At 34.0% G+C, this 20,595-nt stretch overlaps 3 protein-coding genes across 5 annotated transcripts; 1 reads left to right on the forward strand and 2 right to left on the reverse strand.

Annotated features, from left to right (window-relative positions):
* The first annotated feature begins 176 nt into the window (after positions 1-176).
* LOC102579831 (TMV resistance protein N) lies at positions 177-6,452 on the forward strand. The gene is made up of 5 exons (XM_006362692.2): positions 177-771; positions 985-2,062; positions 3,584-3,859; positions 3,964-6,151; positions 6,246-6,452. The coding sequence occupies exons 1-4, from the start codon at positions 257-259 to the stop codon at positions 6,016-6,018; spliced, it is 3,924 nt and encodes a 1,307-aa protein (XP_006362754.1). The 5' UTR covers positions 177-256; the 3' UTR covers positions 6,019-6,151; positions 6,246-6,452.
* Positions 6,303-11,701, reverse strand: LOC102580356 (non-specific phospholipase C2). Its single transcript, XM_006362694.2, has 5 exons — positions 11,098-11,701; positions 9,639-9,969; positions 9,117-9,440; positions 6,885-7,064; positions 6,303-6,736 (listed from the first exon to the last, which is right to left on the reverse strand). The coding sequence occupies exons 1-5, from the start codon at positions 11,566-11,568 to the stop codon at positions 6,429-6,431; spliced, it is 1,614 nt and encodes a 537-aa protein (XP_006362756.1). The 5' UTR covers positions 11,569-11,701; the 3' UTR covers positions 6,303-6,428.
* A 3,005-nt stretch (positions 11,702-14,706) lies between these two features.
* Positions 14,707-19,534, reverse strand: LOC102580693 (uncharacterized). 3 transcript variants are annotated; one of them, XM_015303146.1, is made up of 4 exons: positions 19,365-19,534; positions 15,810-15,894; positions 15,234-15,674; positions 14,707-15,141 (listed from the first exon to the last, which is right to left on the reverse strand). In XM_015303146.1, the coding sequence occupies exons 2-4, from the start codon at positions 15,826-15,828 to the stop codon at positions 14,999-15,001; spliced, it is 603 nt and encodes a 200-aa protein (XP_015158632.1). In that variant the 5' UTR covers positions 15,829-15,894; positions 19,365-19,534; the 3' UTR covers positions 14,707-14,998. The 3 variants fall into 3 exon arrangements, with proteins under 3 accessions (XP_015158632.1, XP_015158631.1, XP_006362757.1); XM_015303145.1 differs by adding an exon at positions 17,421-17,488 and having other exon boundaries at positions 15,234-15,894; positions 19,365-19,533; XM_006362695.2 differs by having other exon boundaries at positions 15,234-15,894; positions 19,365-19,533.
* Between the last annotated feature and the right edge of the window lie 1,061 nt (positions 19,535-20,595).

The following is a 20,595-nucleotide window of genomic DNA, read 5'->3' on the forward strand; positions in this document are numbered from 1 at the left end:
GCTAATGTTCTTGAGAGCAAAAAAGGTGACAAAGATAAAATGATAGAAAGCTTATTTTTCTAAAATTTTAGAAAAGTCACCATCCCTTCTATTTCTGGACCCACTTTTGTTTTCATTTTCCATCTGCACAAATAAAAAATATAAAATGTATCAGTTGACTGGTTCAGTACCAATAATTTAGTTCTTTTAAAAGCACATAACATAACTGTACAATTCTTTGTTCATCAGCTCAAATTTCAACAAATTTACTAAATCCATGGCATCTTCTTCTTCTTCTTCTTTTGTGAGTAATTCACAATACTCTCCTCGATGGAAGTATGATGTGTTTTTAAGTTTTAGAGGTAAAGATACTCGTAAAACCTTTACGAGTCACTTGTACCAAGGTTTGAAATACAAGGGAATATTGACCTTTCAAGATGATAAAAGGCTAGAGCACGGCGATTCTATCTCAGAAGAACTCTTGAAAGCTATTAAGGAGTCTCAAGTTGCCCTTGTAGTTTTCTCAAAGAATTATGCTACATCAAGGTGGTGCTTGAATGAACTAGTGCAAATCATGGAATGCTACAAAGATGAAAATGGAAAAACAGTCATACCGGTTTTCCATGATGTGGATCCATCACATGTTCGATACCAAAGTGAGAGTTATGCAGAAGCTTTTGCCAAACATGAATTGCAGTTTAAGGATGATGTTGAAGGAATGCAGAAGGTGAAAAGATGGAGAACTGCTCTATGTGAGGCAGCAGATCTGAAAGGACATGACATCCGCCAAGGGTGAGTACAATAAAATTGACATAATAAATAAACGTGCTCTTTAACTTGGCCTCAACTGACTTTAGGTGTGTATAAGTAGACACACACATCCTACGAGTCATATACAAATTAGTTCGAGTGTATCATCTTTATGCTCACTTATATATAATATGAAATACTTATAATACTTGAATTTCTTATTCTTATCTACAATTAATCTTCTTATTTATGTAGGGTTGAATCAGAGAATATTCAACTAATTGTTAACCAAGTTTCGTCCAAATTATGCAAGACTTCAGTATCTTATTTGCGAGATGTTGTGGGAATAAACATTCATTTAGAGGAAGTGAAATCCCAACTAAAGCTTGAAATCAATGATGTTCGTATTGTGGGGATCTGGGGCATGGGGGGGATTGGTAAAACGACAATAGCAAGGGCAATTTTTGACACACTCTCGTATCAGTTTGAAGGTTCTTGTTTCATTGAGGATATTAAAGAAAACAAATGTGGAATGCATTCTTTGCAAAATATCCTTCTCTCGGAGCTGTTAAGGGAAAAAGATAATTACGTGAATAATAAGGAGGACGGAAAGCACATGATAGCTCGTAGACTTCCTTTTAAGAAGGTTTTAGTTGTGCTTGATGACATAGATCACAGAGACCATTTGGATTACCTAGCAGGGAATCCTAGTTGGTTTGGTGACGGAAGTCGAATTATTGCAACAACTAGAGATAAGCATTTGATTGGGAAGAATGATGTAGTATATGAAGTGTCTACACTAGTTGACTGTCACGCTATTAAATTGTTCAATCAATATGCTTTCAAAGAAGAAGTTCCCGATGAACGTTTTGAGAAGCTTTCGTTGGAGGTTGTACGTCATGCTAAAGGCCTTCCTTTAGCCCTGAAAGTGTGGGGTTCTTTCTTACATAAGAGGGACATAACTGAGTGGAGAAGTGCTATAGAGGAAATGAAAAATAACTCCAATTCGGAAATCGTTGAGAAGCTTAGAATTAGCTATGATAGACTGGAGACCATACAACAAGATATATTTCTAGATATAGCATGTTTCTTTCGAGGGACAGCAAAAGATCACATCATGCAAATTCTTGAGAGCTGTTATTCTGGAGCAAATATCGGGTTGCGTGTCCTAATTGACAAATCTCTCATGTTCATTTCTGAAGATAATACGATTCAAATGCATGACTTGATACAAGAGATGGGTAAATATGTGGTGAAAATGCAAAAATATTCGGGAGAAGCTAGCAGATTATGGGACAATGAAGATTTTGAAGAAGTGATGGTCAACGATACAGTAAGTAGACTAAACAAAGCAATACTATTATATTTCCAGTTTTCATTCAAAATTTGTTTATCTTATGTTATTAAGCCACAAATTAGTCTAGTGTGACCATCTGTATCCAGTAAGACCTGAATAGTATTCTGAGCTAAGTTGCTCGGACTCTCCAAAACTGTTGCTGCACTCATGTCAGATCCTCCAAAAATGCACTACTTTTGAAGGATCCGACACTCACCCGATGACATTTTTGAAGAGTCCGAGCAAACATAGATTCTAAGAAATCCTATTTTTCATACCAGCAAAGAAAAAACCAGAGTTAGAGTCTCCAAGTTTAAGCCATTGGACCTTTGATTTCTGTCTTGCTATACTTTCTGCAATTATAGCCCTTTTTTCGAACTATGTTCTAAGCTCCTTCTCAGCTCTCACCGTGTTATGGTGATTACCATCCCTCATTTGGTTCTGAATGTCCAATAGTTGCTGCTTAATCTCTATCACTTTTTGCTTCAACGTTATTGAATTCATTCTTCTTGAGCACTTTTCACCCATGCTTCACATATATCAACTTGACGCCCCACACAACTTCCATTGTTGTTCCATGATCTGCCATGTTGTTGAAGTTTATGGACTGGCTTCTAAGTATCCCATTCATAAATTGATCATGTAAAGTAAGTAAATCATAACTAACGACATTAGGATTCCATAATATCGAGATCCTGCATGTATCAGTATTCGTATAGTTTGTTGTCCTTCTCCATCCAGGGGTTACCCATTTTATTATCTTCTCATCATACTTCTTATTTACTCTATGAACTACTATAGTATCAACTTCTTGTTCATAAATGAACTGCTTGAGCTCTCTTTACTTGTATTCTGACAGAGTATCTCTCTTAAGTGACACCTTTCTTCAGAATGTCCCAACTAATTTTATACCTTTAGAGGTAGGCAAAGAAGTATTGGGGAGAGGTGATTAGACAAGACATGATGCAACTTAGCTTACTAAGAACATAACCTTAGATAGGACGTTATGAAGGACACATATTAGGGTAGGAGGTTAGTCGGATAGTTGGGTGTTGTCTCGCTTATTCTTCTATACTATTAGACGTACTATTAGTCGTAGTATTACTTTTGTAGTTTTTTGCCCTTTTGGGTCTGGTTATTATCTATGGTTTTATTTTACACTTCGGTTATGGTTTTATTTTGTTATGACTACTATTTAGGATGATTTGTTCATGACTATCTTCATTTTCGTATTGCTTTCTCTATACTGCTTTGGACGGTCTTTTCTTGAGCTGAGAGTTTATCGGAAGCAGCCTCTCTACCTCTAAGGTAGTGGTAAGGTATGCGTACACTCTACACTCTATCCTCACCCCACTGGGTATGTTGTTGTGGCTCTTCAAGAACTTCAAGTGCAATAATAAACAATACAAAACATGACAAAATTTGACATTGCGAGAAGTGAAAGTAGTTATACTGGCATGCAGATTTTACACAAAACATTCGAAGTTATACTTTGTAGACTAATAATCCTTTTATCAGGGGACAAAAGCAATGGAAGCAATATGGCTACAAAATATTCAAAACCTATGCTTTAGCGAAAAAGCCATGAAGAATATGAAAAGGCTTCGGATATTATATATCGGTGGTTTTCAGATACATGTTGATTCCATTGAGTACCTTCCCAACAGCTTGCGTTGGCTTGCCTTTTATGACTATCCTTGGGAGTCATTGCCAGAAAATTTTGAACCCAAAAGGCTTGTTCATCTTAATCTCCGGTTCAGTTTGGCGTTGCATCATTTATGGACTGGAACAAAGGTACACTAGCTAAATTGCATTTTCATTTCTCTCTAATAGATAGACATGTTAACATGTTAGTGAGTTTTAAGATATGAAAAGAATACTTTCTGTGTTCTAAACAGCATTTGCCGTCTCTAACGACGCTAGATCTCAGCTACTCTAGAAACCTGGTGCGAACACCAGATTTCACGGGGATGCCAAATTTGGAGTATTTGAATCTATCATATTGTAGTAATCTTGAAGAGGTTCACCATTCCCTCGGATGTTCAAGAAAACTCAATTTGTTATATTTGTGTGTTTGTACACTCCTAAAGAGGTTTCCATGTGTTAGCGGGGAATCTCTTGAATATCTGTATCTACATGATTGCTATAGCTTAGATACATTTCCAGAAATCCTCGGAGGAATGAAGCCGGGGTTGGAGATTAAGATGGAACGGTCTGGGATAAGGGAACTACCATCATCTATTCAGTACCTAACTCACATTACCAAGCTGAACTTAAAAGGCATGAAAAAACTTGTATCTCTTCCGAACAGTATTTGCATGGTGAAAAGCTTGGCGGAGATAGATGTGTCGTACTGCTCGAAACTTGAAAGCTTGCCAGAAGAGATAGGTGATTTATTAAACTTGGAGAAGCTTGATGCCACATACACTCTAATTTCACGACCTCCATCTTCTATCGTCCGTTTGAACAAGCTTAGGTTCTTGAGTTTTGCAAAACAATCTTCAGAAGTAGGCCTCGAAGATGGAGTGTTCTTTGTGTTCCCTCGAGTGAATGAAGGGTTACGCTCATTGGAAAATTTGGATCTTTGTTACTGCAATCTAATAGATGGAGGACTTCCGGAAGACATTGGATCCTTATCCTCTTTGAAAAAGTTGTATCTCATTGGAAATAATTTTGAGTATTTGCCTCGAAGCATAGCTCAACTTGGTGCTCTTCGACTCTTGTACCTATCAGATTGTCCTAACCTTAAAGAGTTCCCTCAGGTGAACAACGGATTACGCTCATTGGAAGATTTGGATCTCAGTCATTGCAATCTAATAGATGGAGGACTTCCGCAAGACATTGGATCCTTATCCTCTTTGAAAAATTTGCATCTTGATGGAAATAACTTTGAACATTTGCCTCGTAGCATAGCTCAACTTGGTGGTCTTCAATACTTGAACGTATCAAATTGCACGAGGCTTAAAGAGTTGCCAGACTTCATGTTGATGCCTGATTTGTATGTTTTGCATCTGATAGATTGTATGAGTCTTGAAGAGGTTCATCATTCCCTGGGATTTTTCGAAAAGCTCACTCACTTATTCTTGTATAACTGTAAACGCCTTAAGAGGTTTCCAGGTATGTGCATCGATTCCCTTCAATGTATCCGGACATGGGGTTGCTCTAGTTTAGAAAGTTTTCCTAAGATCATCGGAAGCATGAAAGTGGAATCAGAGATTCACATGTTAGACAGTGTAATGTGTGATCTAAATTTGAATAGTTCATTTCCACATTCCTTGTCTCAGAGGATCGTTTCGTTGCAGCATGACATCTCTGATTCAGATTCCTTATCACTAATTAGAGTGTTTACGATTGATCATCCCGAGAAGAAGATCCCAAGTTGGTTCCACCATCAAGGAATGGATACAAGTGTTGTATCTGTCAATTTGCCTGAAAATTGGTTTGTGCCGGATAACTTCTTGGGATTTGCTGTATGTTACTCTAGTGAACTAATTAACATCACAGCTCACTTGATTCCGTTACGTGATGATGGGCTGTCGTGGATGACCTTGAAACTAAACTTATCCCGCGGTTCAAAACGTGATGTAGCATACTCTGATTATTCGGAATGTGAGACAGAATCATCTGACCATTCAGAATGTGATACTGAACCTACTCTTCATTATTTCTTGGTACCTTTTTCGAGCTTATGGAATACATCTAAGGCAAATGGGAAAACACCAAATGACTATGGGCTCATTACGTTATCTTTTTCTGGAGAAATGAAGAAGTTTGGATGTCGTTTGTTGTATAAAGATGAGCCTGAGCTTGTTGAGACCTTGTTACAGATGAGGGAAAACAACGATGAACCAACAGAACGTTACATTGGGATCAGGAGCAGTAGATATAACAATAGTGAACATCATGACTCCGTCACCAATGAAGCCAGTTGCAATGATGTATCACAGATATAACGATATCACTGAGTATCGTTGGTAGATGAAGTTGCCTTTGAAGGTACTTCGACAACAGAACCAGTGACACTGCCTATGAAGCTCACATGTTTCATTTCCTCTGTCTGAAAAACAGATTCGCGAAAGAACTTAGGTATGCTATACTTCCTTCTTTTTACATTTCATTTCGATATATAATCAGATTCAACATTTACTAACAAGTACCTGCCTCGAAAAACAAATTGCAGATGAATGGATCACAAAGAAAATGGATCAAACATAGACTATTTCCAGTAATCCAATGATCGAGCTCAAATAATTTCGATTATATTGCACCTTTGAACCATATAATTACATCATAATATGGATTCAATAATACCATATTTGAGTATGATATATTTGTACATTATTTCATTTTGATTACATATATCTTAAGGGTGCAAATTAGTAGATGATGATCTTGTAGTGAGTGAAGGCCTCATTTGTATAATTTGTTCTTCATCAACACCAATTTTCTTGGCAGCAAATCCAGCTTCAAAGAAGCGTTTAACCGCGTCTTCCATATAAGCTTTCCCTTCTCTTACAGTCATTCCTTTGCCTATCTTTTCTGGATAACTTGTTAGGAGATGATCTCCTTTTAGAACCGCGGCGAGTTGCACTAGTTCTTCCTGGAATTCACTTATGTTTTTATCTTCATTTGCTTCTCCCTTTCTTATCTTTGTTGGAGTTGGAAGTTTCTCTGTGGAGAGAGTACACAAAGTTAGGTTGAACAAAGAACATAGAACCGGGAATTTGACAAAGGGTGTGCAAAACTAAATGTACACTCGTAATAGCTAACATGTAACCTCTGTAGACTATATAATTTTCCGAGTAAGAGTGTGACTAACCAGGGCAATCAGTTCTGGGCACCTTTCTAATATGTAGAATGTGTTCAAAAGTGCCAGCCCATGCATCTCTTTTAGTAAGAAAAGGTGATGGCAAATCAAAGATCTTCTTCACTGTTGCTGGAATTGATGAATGTTCATATTCCGACGTCGGAAACGGAGAGCCATTGGGACCATGAACAACTGCAAAAATATAAAATAGTTTATCATATTTTGAAATTCGAGTTAGTTTTTTATGTATTAGTCTGATACACAAATTATCCCGTATTAGCAGGTTCGCACCCGGGAAACGTTATTTGTATTCGTTTTTTATGTGTTACAAGATTTAGAGAAATTACTATGTTGGTTTTTAGTTATGTGTGACATAAGTCAAAGAAATTATTCATGTTGGCTTTTAATTATGTGTGACATAAGTCAAAGAGATTATTAATGTCTCTCTATTTCTTTCTTACAAACAATAATGAAAATTACTAAGCAACTAATACTTCCTCAATCTCTAATTACTTGTCTACTTTTGAATTGATACGCCTATTAAGAAAATAATTATTGACATAGTGAGTTTACTATTTTACCCCTATTAATTATGAAGTGGATGAATTAAAAAACTTAAAATTTGCAAGAAGTTCTACCTTTTTCAAAATAATTAATTGAGAGTATAATAGGTAAAAACAATTTGTCCTTTCTTGATTTGTCAAAATGGACAAGTAATTAGGAACAACTTAAAAAGAAAAATGAACAAGTAATTAGAGACAGAGGGAGTAGACATTAGTAAAATTGATTGGATGTGAAATATAAAATTTTAAAAATGATACGTGGAGGCAAAACCAACATGTTGTCCTCTTTCTAGTGTGAAAATGACTACTTTTGCACACATCTTTTTCCTAAATAATTCACTCATTTATGTCTTCACATGTTAACATCACAAGAGGTGGGATGTAGGGGCACATTAATTAACTTTGGATTCATTAAAAGCATTTCACACACCATTAATAGAAGTTTTTATTTTATTTTTTGGGGTCCCATACCATTAATAAAAGTTTGTGAAGTAGAGCTATCTAACAAGTGATAATGTGACTTGTTGACACATAGATAAGCATTCATTTATTGCCAAATATTGAGTATATATACTCGGGTAATGCTAAATGGCCAGAAAATTTGGTCAGAAATTTAAAAAGTGTATAATATTTTTTTATTTAAAAAAAAACTAATATTTTTTCTATTTTTTTAATTACAAGATATTAAAGTTGAAAAATTAAAAATGTTCAAAAAGATAAAATAATATAGGTAAAATACCATTCTGGTCATTTTCTGGCCAAAAAATTTTTTCCTATATAATCTATACACTATTACAAAAAGGTGATGAATAAGATTATTTCACTTTCATAAGAAATCAAGTTTCAGCTTTGAATTTTGAAAATCGAGAAATTTTTAATATTTTTCTCTTTTTACTAACATAAACCTACCAACACGAATTTAAATTAATTAATCCGGAATCAGATGATTAAGAGAAAAAAAATAACTTCAAAGTAATTAGATTTTGGATTATGTAAATAGGAACAAGTGACTTCAAATGTCATATAAACAATACGGCGGGATTGTGCACTTTTTGACTAATTATCTCTTCTTTTAGTGGAAATTAATTAAATATTCTGTTTATAAAAAATAAATTAAAAATTCAATATTAGAGTTGAGGTAAAATGTTATCATCAATATAATTTAACATATTATAGCATAGTCGTTGTCTTATTATATTTTTCCCACCTCATTTTATTAAGAGGATTTATAATATTCTCATTTATTCTTCAACGTGGGCGAAATCAATGGTAGAGACTAGAGATATTCAACCACTAGAGCTAACTTACTTGCCACAATTTTGTTATCTTATTATTATTCATGTTATTAATTCTATTTAGTAGGACCAATTATATTACAGATGATCTTATAGTATAAAAAAAATAATGGTTTTATAGAAGGGAAAAGACAGTAAACACTATATTTTTACTCCCTCTGTTCTAATTTGTTTGTTTTATTTTTTTTTAAAGTCAAATTCATAAAGAATGTCTCTTGAATTTCAACTTTCACATAACATGAGTTAAATCATAGTCCATATGAGATCAAAACACATTTTGGTGTATTACACATATATATCATTAGTTTAAGAAAACAAATTTATATTTTTTAAATTTTCGTGTCAAGTTAAAATCAGATAAACAAATTAAAACAAAGTGATCGTACCTGTGCCCTTTTCAATCCAAGGAGAGATCATAATAGTGGGAACTCGAACCCCCAATCTATCGAACTTGAAATAAAACGGGTCGGGTCCTACGATTCCATCCGGGCTAGGGACCCCGGTGACAGGTGTAGGGACGTGATCGAAGAACCCACCGTGCTCATCGTAGGTAATCACGAAAAGGGTTTGGTTCCACTGTGGACTTGCCCTTAGAGTTTCGTACACCTCCTTTACGAACATTTGTCCTTGATAAACATCATGTGATGGATGATCATCGTTAGCCGGAATTAATTTTGAGTCCATGTATCGCTGCTCCACCACCACATATCCTGATAATAAGAAGTCCTCGTTTAATCATAAATTTTTCGAGTAATTTTTTTAAAATAAAATATTATTCAAAATTTATGTTTTCTTGAAAATTAAGTATATTTAATTTTATTTTACGGAAAAAATTAATCAAAAATCACATTTCAAAAAAAAAATGTCACATAAATTAAAATACGAACTTTCACAATTGGCATTCATACCTGGTAGCTTTCCTGATTTAGCATCACTTTTGAATGTGAGATCATAAGGATGGAATTTTCCGACGTACTTAAGCTTTCTTAAATTCAGGTAAAACAGAGTCGCCGGAATATTCTGATAATAGATTCCAAAATTTACTCCGGCGTCGTCGAGATTCTCGAAGATCGTTCTCTGTGGGTAACCTTTAGCTAACAGCGACGCGATGTTTGAGGTGGCGCCGTGAGATGTGCCGGAGTGAACGTAGAGACGATTCGGTTGAGTCGACGCCGGCACCGACGCAAACCACCGGTCGAACACCGCAAATTCCGATACCAGTGTTTTGTATACTGACACCTGAAACAACAACATCAGCTAATAATTTTGAAGTAATCCCTAATCATGTGATCAGAAGATCACGGGTTCAATTCGTGCCTTTCATACAAAAGCACATGCATAATAGGAGTTTAATTTGAAGATTTCATATTCAAATTCACGTCAAATAAAAATAATTTCATTTTCGAAATTTGAACTATACTATAAAACTAAAACGGAAAAAGTATTTAGTTAGTTATAGAAAACAATACAAAACAATTGTCTGGTACATATTTGGTAGCAATTCATTCTTAAAAGTGTCATACACAACATATTTATTAACCATAAATTGAAAAATAATAATTATTATAATAATAATACAAACGTCAATTCGAAATTATGTTCTTTCGTGTTCATATATAACCCAATTTTTAGAAAGTTCTAATTTTTTTTTATCCGCATTTGGTGATTCCACCCAAAAATTACTCTTAAATTGGAATACGAAGATTTTTTTAAAAAGATAGTTCTATCTCATATTTTAATTTGTTAGGTATGACATTATGTAACCATAATTTATTCAAATGTTGTATTAATTGAAATCATGGACGAGACACCTTGAGGTCAAGGGTCATATGAACCTCTTCGATAAAAAATTATACTATTATTTATATATAGTTAAATAATTTTTATATATATATATAATTAATGTCAGATCTATTTTAGCTAATTCATGCATCTTCTTCATTTTTGAAACCCCTTTGATGAAAACTCAGGCCTCGTCATTTACTAAAACAATACAATATACTACATATAACAACCATACAAAAAAGAGTCATTACAACTATTTGAGGATATAAATGATTATTCGTAATTGTACTTTCCTAAATACTTTTAAAAATTAACAATGAACATTTTTAATTTAGTATTCCATATTTTTGAATTTCTAACTTTGAATTTTAAAATATTAAATTTATCCAATCCAATTTCAATGTCAAAATTAATTAAATTAACCCCTCGGAAAAAATTGAAGTAAGAGTAGTAGTGGACTATGCTGCTCAAATTTTCCAAAAATATTGCCGCACCGTATCAAATTCTCCGAAAAAATGCACTCTGACAAGCATCCGTCTATATTTTCGAAGAGTCCGAGTAACATAGCTAGTGAGTACTTACCATTTCAGGCTGGAAGCCATTCATGACTTGATCAGGCATATTAGGATCCATTGAAAGAGCTTGTTGAGCAAATCCATTCATTGGTGCTGGTTTTTTCGAACTTTCATTTGATCCAAAAATCTGTTCACGTATGGCTTGAAATGAATGTCCAGGATCAGGATCGACGTAATGAGATTGATCTCCGAAGAAAATCCGACGGGATTTCGGATCCGATGTTGAAATCGGATTCGATTCCGAACCGTCGACGCCGTTGATTTCTGGATTCAGCTTCTTCATCCAACCTAACATGTGGTCGAACGATCTGTTCTCCATTACCAGAACCACCACCGTCTTTATTGGACTGCTGCTGCTGGAGGATGTTGCAGCAGCAGCGGTCCAGTTATGGTGGTGGTTCGATAGTAGAATTAGGAGAATTAGTAGTCCGGCGACGGCGACGGTGTTCGTCGCCGGCGATTTGGTTTTGGGTGACATTGTGAGTGTGATTTTTGGTTGGGGTTGGGGGTGTAAAAGTGGTCCGTGAAAATGAGAGAATTGATGGAATTTATAGAGAGTTGTGGGCGCGGAGTGGGGAATTTGGAGTGTGTTTGTTTTGTTGCTTTGTTAATTGGGAAACACAAAATATCCTATTTAATGTAATCACTATAAATAGTGTGGTATATGGATAAAGATGTAATATTTTTAGAGCTTGGTGGGTCGTTAATTAATCAGGATTTCAACTTTGCTTTAAGTCGTTAGGCTAGTAAAACGATTGTTAATGTCATTCACTCTATTTTCTTGAGGTCTCTGCTATCGATGGATCAAGATATGATGTTTGTCTATCATTACAAAGGTGTAGTTGGTGAATATGACAAAGATGTTCTGGCTTTAAACCGAAGTTAAAATTCAAAAATAAAGGAAATTCTGATCAAGGAGGCAATCTTCTTTATTTACTCAACGGCAATTCAATACGAGCACCTAACATTAGTAAACAAAAATTGTGATGAGCTCTACTCTAATATCATGTAAAGAAATGAAATAAGCTAGTTTATGAGGTCGCGAGGACTATCCAAAATTATATAAAAAGGCCACTCATCTTTTATTATCTAACGTGAGACTCCTCAACACGTAGATGAACTAAACTTGAAAAAAAAATACTCCTATATTCTTTAATCCAAAATGATTTTTACTATTACAATTTAATGATACTTTATATATATATATATTAGGCCAATGTAGGGGAAATTAATTAAAAGGGAATGGTTTGGCCTAGTGATAATAATAATTAGGGAGGTTCAAGGTTTTCGGCAAAGGATGGGCATATGCATTTAAATGTGACAATTTTAAAAATTATCTTCCATGTCAAATTCAAAAAAAATAAAAATACTGTCATACAAATTTAATATAACCAATAATTTTGAGTAATCAGCAAAAGATATGGTGAAGCAGATGAGATTACTGCTCTTTTAACTAGAAGTCTTCATATTAAATTTTAAATAAATAAAAAATCTTTGATAGAAAACGTTTTCCTCAAATAAACCTTACGCGACACGAATCTGAATTAGTCGGGCTCCCAATTTAAATTAGCATGTTAGTGAGAAAGACATATTAGGGAAAAGCTCACTTGGATCTTTACGTAGTGCACTTGATGTCATTCATTTTGGGTAATATAATGTTATTGTGACATCAAAGAGCATATGGAGGTTGCCATTGCTTGCATCTCACTAACGAATGGAGAAATAGCATTTTGCAAGTTTTGAATATAGAATAATAGGATAAAAAGTAAGATTACACTCTCGATCTGTTTGGCCAAGTTTTTGAGAGATTAAACGTGTTATATTTTCTTTAAAAAATGAGTATTATTTTTTTTAAAAAAAATAGGTGTTTGATCAAATTTTTCATAGCAAATAAATGTTTTAAGGGAGTAGTAGAAGTTATTTTTCATAAATTAAAAAAAACTTTTTTTTTCCACAAAGTACTATATTTGAGAAAAATACATTCATAGCTTATTTGGCCAAATTTTTTAGAGGCGAAAAGTAAGTGTATGAATTGATTGGTTCGGTCAGGTTTTATATATTATCGGTTCGGTTTATTCAGTTTTTAATTATGCTAAATCAATAAGATATTTCCATTTTTTATCGATTTTTTATTTATCGATTTTAGTATTTAACGGTTTGATTTTTCGATTTAACCAATAAAAAAATGCTTATAAAATAAATATATGAAATCTCCAATAATTTGATGTGAAAAGACAATAATGTAGTTTTATAACTTCTCATAAAATAAAATAAAATAATACTAATTAAAATGAAAGGAACTATACAAGTGTAACACAAAAAGAAATTAATAGGAATATGATTCTTGCTTTAGATTTCAACATTTTGTATAATGTGAAGTTGTGAATTTAAAGTCACTGTGAAGTGTGAATTGAAGGCGAAAGGACAAAGACAATAACTAATAAATTATAATGCGAGATTAATATTTAATACTTATGTACGAGTAAAGTAGTAAACTATTATAGTCTTAATGAGTTATCAGTTTATAACCCAATATTAAAAAATCAAGATCGGATAACCCGATATTTTTTTTTATAAAATCATTAAAAATTCTTTAATCCAATAATTTAATAACAATAAAGCAATTATACTTTTTTCAATTTAATTTATCGATCTGTTCGATTTTTAAACCGCACTAGTGAAAAGAGTTTTTTTAACCTGTAATAGAGACAAGATTGGGCCACAGGCTATGAGATGCTTTGCATGATCTTCTACTTTGTTTTGCCTTTCAGAGTACTAATTTTTTATTTGTGCAAAATCATATTTCAATTAACAAGATTTATTACATAGTCAAGAAGGGACAAGAACTACTCAAAAGAAAAATTGTAATAATTCAGAACTTATTACAATTAAAATGCTTAAGAAAATATAAAGAAATTGTAGTCAAAGAAATATTATTTTTTCTCTCTTGGTATTTCATGTAGGATAGATTAGAATTATTTGGAAAAAAAGAATTCCAGAACAAAATGAAGGCATTCGACTATTAATTTTCGTTAAAATTAAAACATTAAATTAGAATACATATTTAAATATTAAGATATGTATTAAAATTTGTATATACATCTAAATTGTTAAAATGTTGTATTAATTAAGATTTGAATATTAAATAATTAAGATTATACTTGAATATATCAAATTCATTTAATTTAAAAATTATAAATAAAATTAATTTAATACTTAAAATCAACAAAATATTTCTTAATGATTATACAGTGGATTCATGGAAGTGATAGCTAACAGTGGTGATTGTAAATGCCGATTATAAATAATATTGACCCATGGTGGAATGTGAGTAATAGCTAATGGTGATGATGGTAGTTGATCATTATGGTGAGTGATAGTTAATGATGTTGGTAAATAATAATGATGGCTAATAATATATAATATGATGCCCAATGGTAGTGGTGATTGATAATTATAGCAGTAATGATGGTTAGCAATGATGATCTTAATTGGTGACTAATGATTCCATGCTGTCAATAGAACTATATCATACCTACTATGTTTTTGGTTTGCCCCATATAATTTTTTCATCTAGTATTTGATTTGCCCACAAGTCTAATTTTTTCAAAAAAAATACACTAGATCCAAACATTCTTTACTATAAAATAGCAAATAATTTACACTTGATGCAAAGTTAATTGAGAATAATATACAAGCAGTGGAATAGCTACACAACTAATTATATCATAATGGAGTTCTACAGTTTCATTGATTTCCAATATCATCTATACAGCTATCTTATCTCAAGACATTATGGAATAGACTTGCCAGAAATGTCTTGTTCTGCATCACAATCTTCACCTTTCTAAAATGCAGATTGCATCTGCTTCTGTTTCCATAACGAAAGCGCGGGATTGTTCACATGCCTACTTCTGTAACCATACGAAGCGATCTTTCAAGCATTTTGCAGGTTCCATGATACCGCCGAGCCATCCAAATCCAAAAGATAGCTGCTTAGATTGTAAGGTAATTAGTTGTTGTCTGTAAGGTATCAATATGTTCCTGAGGCCTGCATTGAAAACAAATGGAGTTGCCAAATCAGTCATCGATAATTGAGAATAACGTAGATACAGAATAATTTTATGAAGCGATTTATTGCACCTGATGTGCACATAGTCTTGTAAAGTAGAGCTGCATGAGGATCTCCTCGCGTACTCATGTTTGGCTTCTCCAAGCACTCGAGGAATGCAAGGTCTGCCTTGAGAAGTTCAGCCTGATCATGTGAATCATAGCCGATGTCGTGACAATAGCAGCAAAAATCCAACCAATCAGTGGGTCTTCTGTCCCAAATTGGTGACCCTCCATCTTTTCCACTTGACCAGTTTGGTCCACAGTAATGACCATATCGAGGGAAAAATTGAGAAAGAAAAGCTCTTGGACCTGTATGCCATGGAACTTTAGAAACATATGGTCTAAAGCGTATAGTTGACGTCCGAGCTAGAGAGTCTACACCTTCACGAAACGGCCGACGCCTTTTCAGTTTCTTGTTGACAGTTGTTGGCATTTGAATATTACCCTCAGCTCCTTTAGCCCAAGGAAGAACTGAAAACACAGTCCATTTCCAAAACTTAGCATCAAACTGAGCATTTTGTTTAGGTGTTTGCATTAGGGTGCTAGCAGATGCAACTGTTGATGCCATATCATTTGCAGAATGGGGTTTGAACAACGGGAAATTACCGAAAAATGAAAAATCCATTGCTAGATGATGGAAGCCACTGCCGATACGCAACTTCAGCCACCAGAACTTGTACAATCAGAGGACCTATATCCACACATCATTGCATCAAATGCAGCAATAATTTTTAGTTACAATTTTCAAAAAGAATGAACAACAACATACCCAGTGTATTCCCACAAGTGGGGTCTAGGAGGGTAGAATGTGTGCAAACCTTACCCCTACCTCGTGGAGATAGAGAGGCTGTTTCCAAGAGACCCCCCACCCCCCGGCTCAAGTAACACATAACAAAACAGTTTGAAAAAAACAGTATAAGAGGTTCAAAAGACAAAAAGAATGAACCTGGTTGGTAATTACCAGCTATAATAACAAACTAGAAGACAATATATTGTCAACCAGTTCATAAAAAAGGGGAGGTTGTTCCTGTTCATATGGAAAAGAGACCTTGTTTTTGTCTTTCTTCCTTTAATCTCTTTGGTTGGAGAGTGAAGATTGCTAATATTTTAGTAATACATCATTTGTCCCCTTCTAGCAGACTAGTATAAAGAAGATATTTTGCCATTACGTTGACCAAGGAAATCTTAAAAGTCAAAAGCATTAGATAACTAGTACTGTCCATTTCATCGTAGACAATTTATCTATATTGTGTGCGTTAAAATCACACTATCATAGCATTTGCAGTTTTGCACACAGCACATATACAGTGTAAAAATATACCTTCCAGCAGAACAGAATACAACTAATGTCAGTTTCTTTGGAAGAAGAGAGTGCACAAAATTAGGAGGTCAGAACTGAGTCCAAATACCACCTAATTCATCGGCAATCAGTAACCAGTCAAAACAGAAAAACAAGACCTGTAGGGGGGAGGAGGGGCACAGGCATAACGTGAGTAACCACCAGTGGATTACAGCTCCGGAGAGATGGAGGTTTTGCTTAAGTCATCTTTTCTAGGTAAGGTATAGAGAAATGTTAGCCTATGAAAGTTATACACACACGTGGGAGCGCGGATCTCACACATATCCAAATCGCACATTCGTGTAGAAAGGGATATAGGGGGTGTTTGGATAAGCTTTTTTTAAGTGACTTAAAAGTCAAAAGCCAAAAGTAGGTAGCTACCTACTTTTGACATTTGGCTTTTTTTGTACTTTTTAAGCCTAAAGTAAAGTGCTTTTAAGCATTTGTGCCTTTGTCAAACACCTCTAAAAATTAAGAAGAGCTTAAAAGCCAAAAACACCTAAAAATAAGCCAATCCAAACACCCTCATAATCTTAGTAAGAAATGGGGCATTGTAGGGTAAGATCCCCACTACTTGGTCCTTGGTGAATTTCTAAAGCTTGTATCCCAGATATTTTCTGTGATGAGGAATAGTAAAAAGGGGACACCAACTAGGTGTTTCCGTCGAAGAGGAAGATAGAAAGATAATAGATCAAATAATAAAGTGGTTATCCTATAGAATAAGTGACAAGGTCTGTAGCAAAGAACGTGAGATTAAAGCCAATAAGTTTAATCTGGAACGTAGCAATAAATTTACGTTGCCATCAGACTCTTGGAGGCCTTTACATGATCAAATAACTTCTAGTTGGAGATTTGCCAAAAGAATGATAAAGGCATACCCTATTCTAGGACATTGAGAAGCTCCAAAGAGGCATCTTTTATTTCACATCTTATTACACCATTCTCCCTGCAATGAGGAAAGATAAACTCAATAGCTATTCAGACAACTATTATCCCTCAAGAAATCCAATTGTTGCATAGGCTTCTCTTCAACATTTCTCGCTATGTACATCTAGTGAGAAAACAATGTATTCGTAATGACTAATGAGAAGACTCAACATCTTGCTTTTGCACTATACATCTAGTGAGAAAACAATGTATTCGTAATGAGAAGACCAAATTACTTTTTTTTTCTCAACAATGTATACCTTGGTTAGGACTTTAACCTTCTTAAGAACTTACTTTTGGCTAGCGCCCTAGGGATTTGATTCAATAACATGATCGTATCGCATGAGTTGTGTGGTACATGCATGTCACAAGTTTGAATCTTCCCCCGTTCATTAGTGTGTATTTAAGTGGACAATGATAAAGTGGAAGATCAATTATCCACCGAGTTTCAAATCTAAGTGCAACGGTTTTCTTGGTTATTCAAGAAGAAAAACACATACTTTCTGACAAGTCAAATGACTAAACAATCAACTATGCTTAAATCCAAATTGCTTGGGATAGGAATATGAATACTCTATTTTTGTTCTACTAACAGGCAAAAGAGAACCCTCCATATCCATTCCACTTTGCTGCTTAAGTGGATACGTCTGATGTATTCACCATTTAGAGGATCATCATAATTAGGTTATTATTATACTAGTACCACAACCCTTATCTTTTATCCAGGCTTGTAACTGGCTATACTTTGAGAAATTTATACATAAGTAGTACCACTACTTTTGGATTATCCGACACGCACGCATCAACATGTTTGAAGAGTCAGAGCAACATTGATAAACAACGTAATTTTCCACGGAATGGGTTCGAATTGGCTCTGCGTACAGGACAAACAAAATTTGCCTATATGGGTTTTTCTGTTCTTATATTTCTATTATCTAAATTTATTTAAGAAAAAAAAAACTCTTTCTTCCATTTCCCCCCTCCTCCTCCTCTCCCAGTACTCACTGCCTCACCACCAATCAAGAATCAGTAAAACCCACATCCCAAAATAGCATACAAATTCTACAACACAACACAAAAAAAAACATAAAAGTTGAATACCATTATTATAAAGACACAGAATTTCCAGTGAAACTGAATAATAAACCATAAAATAAGAAACTTAACATTTTTTATACCCAAAAGAAGGTTTCTTTTTCCCATTTCCCTCCTCCTCCTCTTCTCGCAGTACCCACCGCCACACCGCCAATCAAGAATCAGTGAAACCCACATCCCAAAATAACATAACACAACACAAAAAAAACCATAAAAGTTGAATACCATTATTATAAAGACACAGAATTTGCAGTGAAACTGAATAGTAAACCACAAAACAAGAAACTTTACAATTTTAATACCCAAAAGAAGGTTTCTTTTTCCCATTTCCCTCCTCCTCCTCTTCTCGCAGTACCCACCGCCACACCGCCAATCAAGAATCAGTGAAACCCACATCCCAAAATAACATAACACAACACAAAAAAAACCATAAAAGTTGAATACCATTATTATAAAGACACAGAATTTGCAGTGAAACTGAATAGTAAACCACAAAACAAGAAACTTTACAATTTTAATACCCAAAAGAAGGTTTCTTTTTCCCCCATTTACCTCCTCTTCTCCCAGTACCCACCGCCTCACCGCCAATCAAGAATCAGTAAAACCCACATCCCAAAATAACATACAAATTCAATAACACAACATAAAAGTTGAATACCATTTACTATAAAGACACAGAATTTGCAGTGAAACTGAATAGTAAACCATAAAGCAAGAAACTTTACAATTTGAATACCCAAAAGAGGATTAAGTAAGGAAAAACAAGAATCACTCTAATTGAGAGAGAAAGAGAAAAGTACCTAAAACCCTTCATTGATTAGCACAAAAATGAGTTCATGTGTTGCAGAAAGAGAGAAAGGGAAAGGGGGTTTTCTTTGAAAATTTCTTTGGTTGGAATTTGTTGGCGTGATTATGGGAACATGTGACGCTCAGATGAGATTTTGAAGCTTCTACTTCCTTGACACTTGTCCAACCCACTGACTTTGTAAAGGAAAATTTTCATAAATAGAATAATTTGACCTCTATTTACAAAATATAGCAATAGTTTGTATATGGCATAGTACGACTCTTGACTCTTAACTTGACGTCAATCGATAACTATAATCTTTAATTTTGGATGTGCATAAGTAGACACTTAAATTTGTATAAGATTGAAAAAATAGACACATTTGTCCTACATGACAATTTTGTGTCATACGTGTATTATATTAGGTAGGATACGTGTGTCTACTTGTTCAATTTATACAAGTTTAAATGTCTACTTGTGCATATTCAAAGTTGGAGGACATGGTTGTCCGCTGAACCCAAATTAAATATCATGTTTGTGTATTATGTCATTTGTATATTTACAAAATATAGCATATACATATATTTGTGTAAAAGAATAGAACATTGTATATGGTACAAACACAATATATTGTATGAGCACACTTCAATACACTTTATAGTAATTATTCTATGACGAACTAGGAATTCAGAATTATCTCTTCTTTTTTTTGTGTATTAATTCATGATTATTATTTTTTTAAATGTGTGACCGGCTTTGTTTGAGCTTAAATTTTGTGTACTTATTGATTACGACCTCGAAAGACGCATGTTGCTTTTTTGGAATTTATGTTACGAACCAGAAATTTAGGATTATTTCATTTTTTCGTGTGTATTAGAGGATGAATTTTCTCAAATGTGTGTGATTTGTTCTTAAATATTGTTGGTCCATTGATGACGACTCATTAAATGAATACTCTTTGTTTTTGAAAGACTGAGATTATCTCAATTTTTGGTAATGTATGTGACTAATTTTGTTTGAGCTTAAATTTTGTCTGTACATTGGTTACGATAAATTAGAACGCTTTTTAGGATTTTATGCGTCACAAAAAAAGGATTTCATAATTATCTTTGATAATTCGTGTGTATTAAGACCATATATTTTCTAAAATATATGTGATAGACTCTGTGAACCCAAATTTTATATGCTCGTTATTTGTGAACTATCAAATGATACTCATTGTTTTTTAAAAACATACCTCACCC

Source organism: Solanum tuberosum, unplaced genomic scaffold (genome assembly GCF_000226075.1).
Source record: "Solanum tuberosum cultivar DM 1-3 516 R44 unplaced genomic scaffold, SolTub_3.0 scf00412, whole genome shotgun sequence".
NCBI classification, from domain to species: domain Eukaryota; kingdom Viridiplantae; phylum Streptophyta; class Magnoliopsida; order Solanales; family Solanaceae; genus Solanum; species Solanum tuberosum.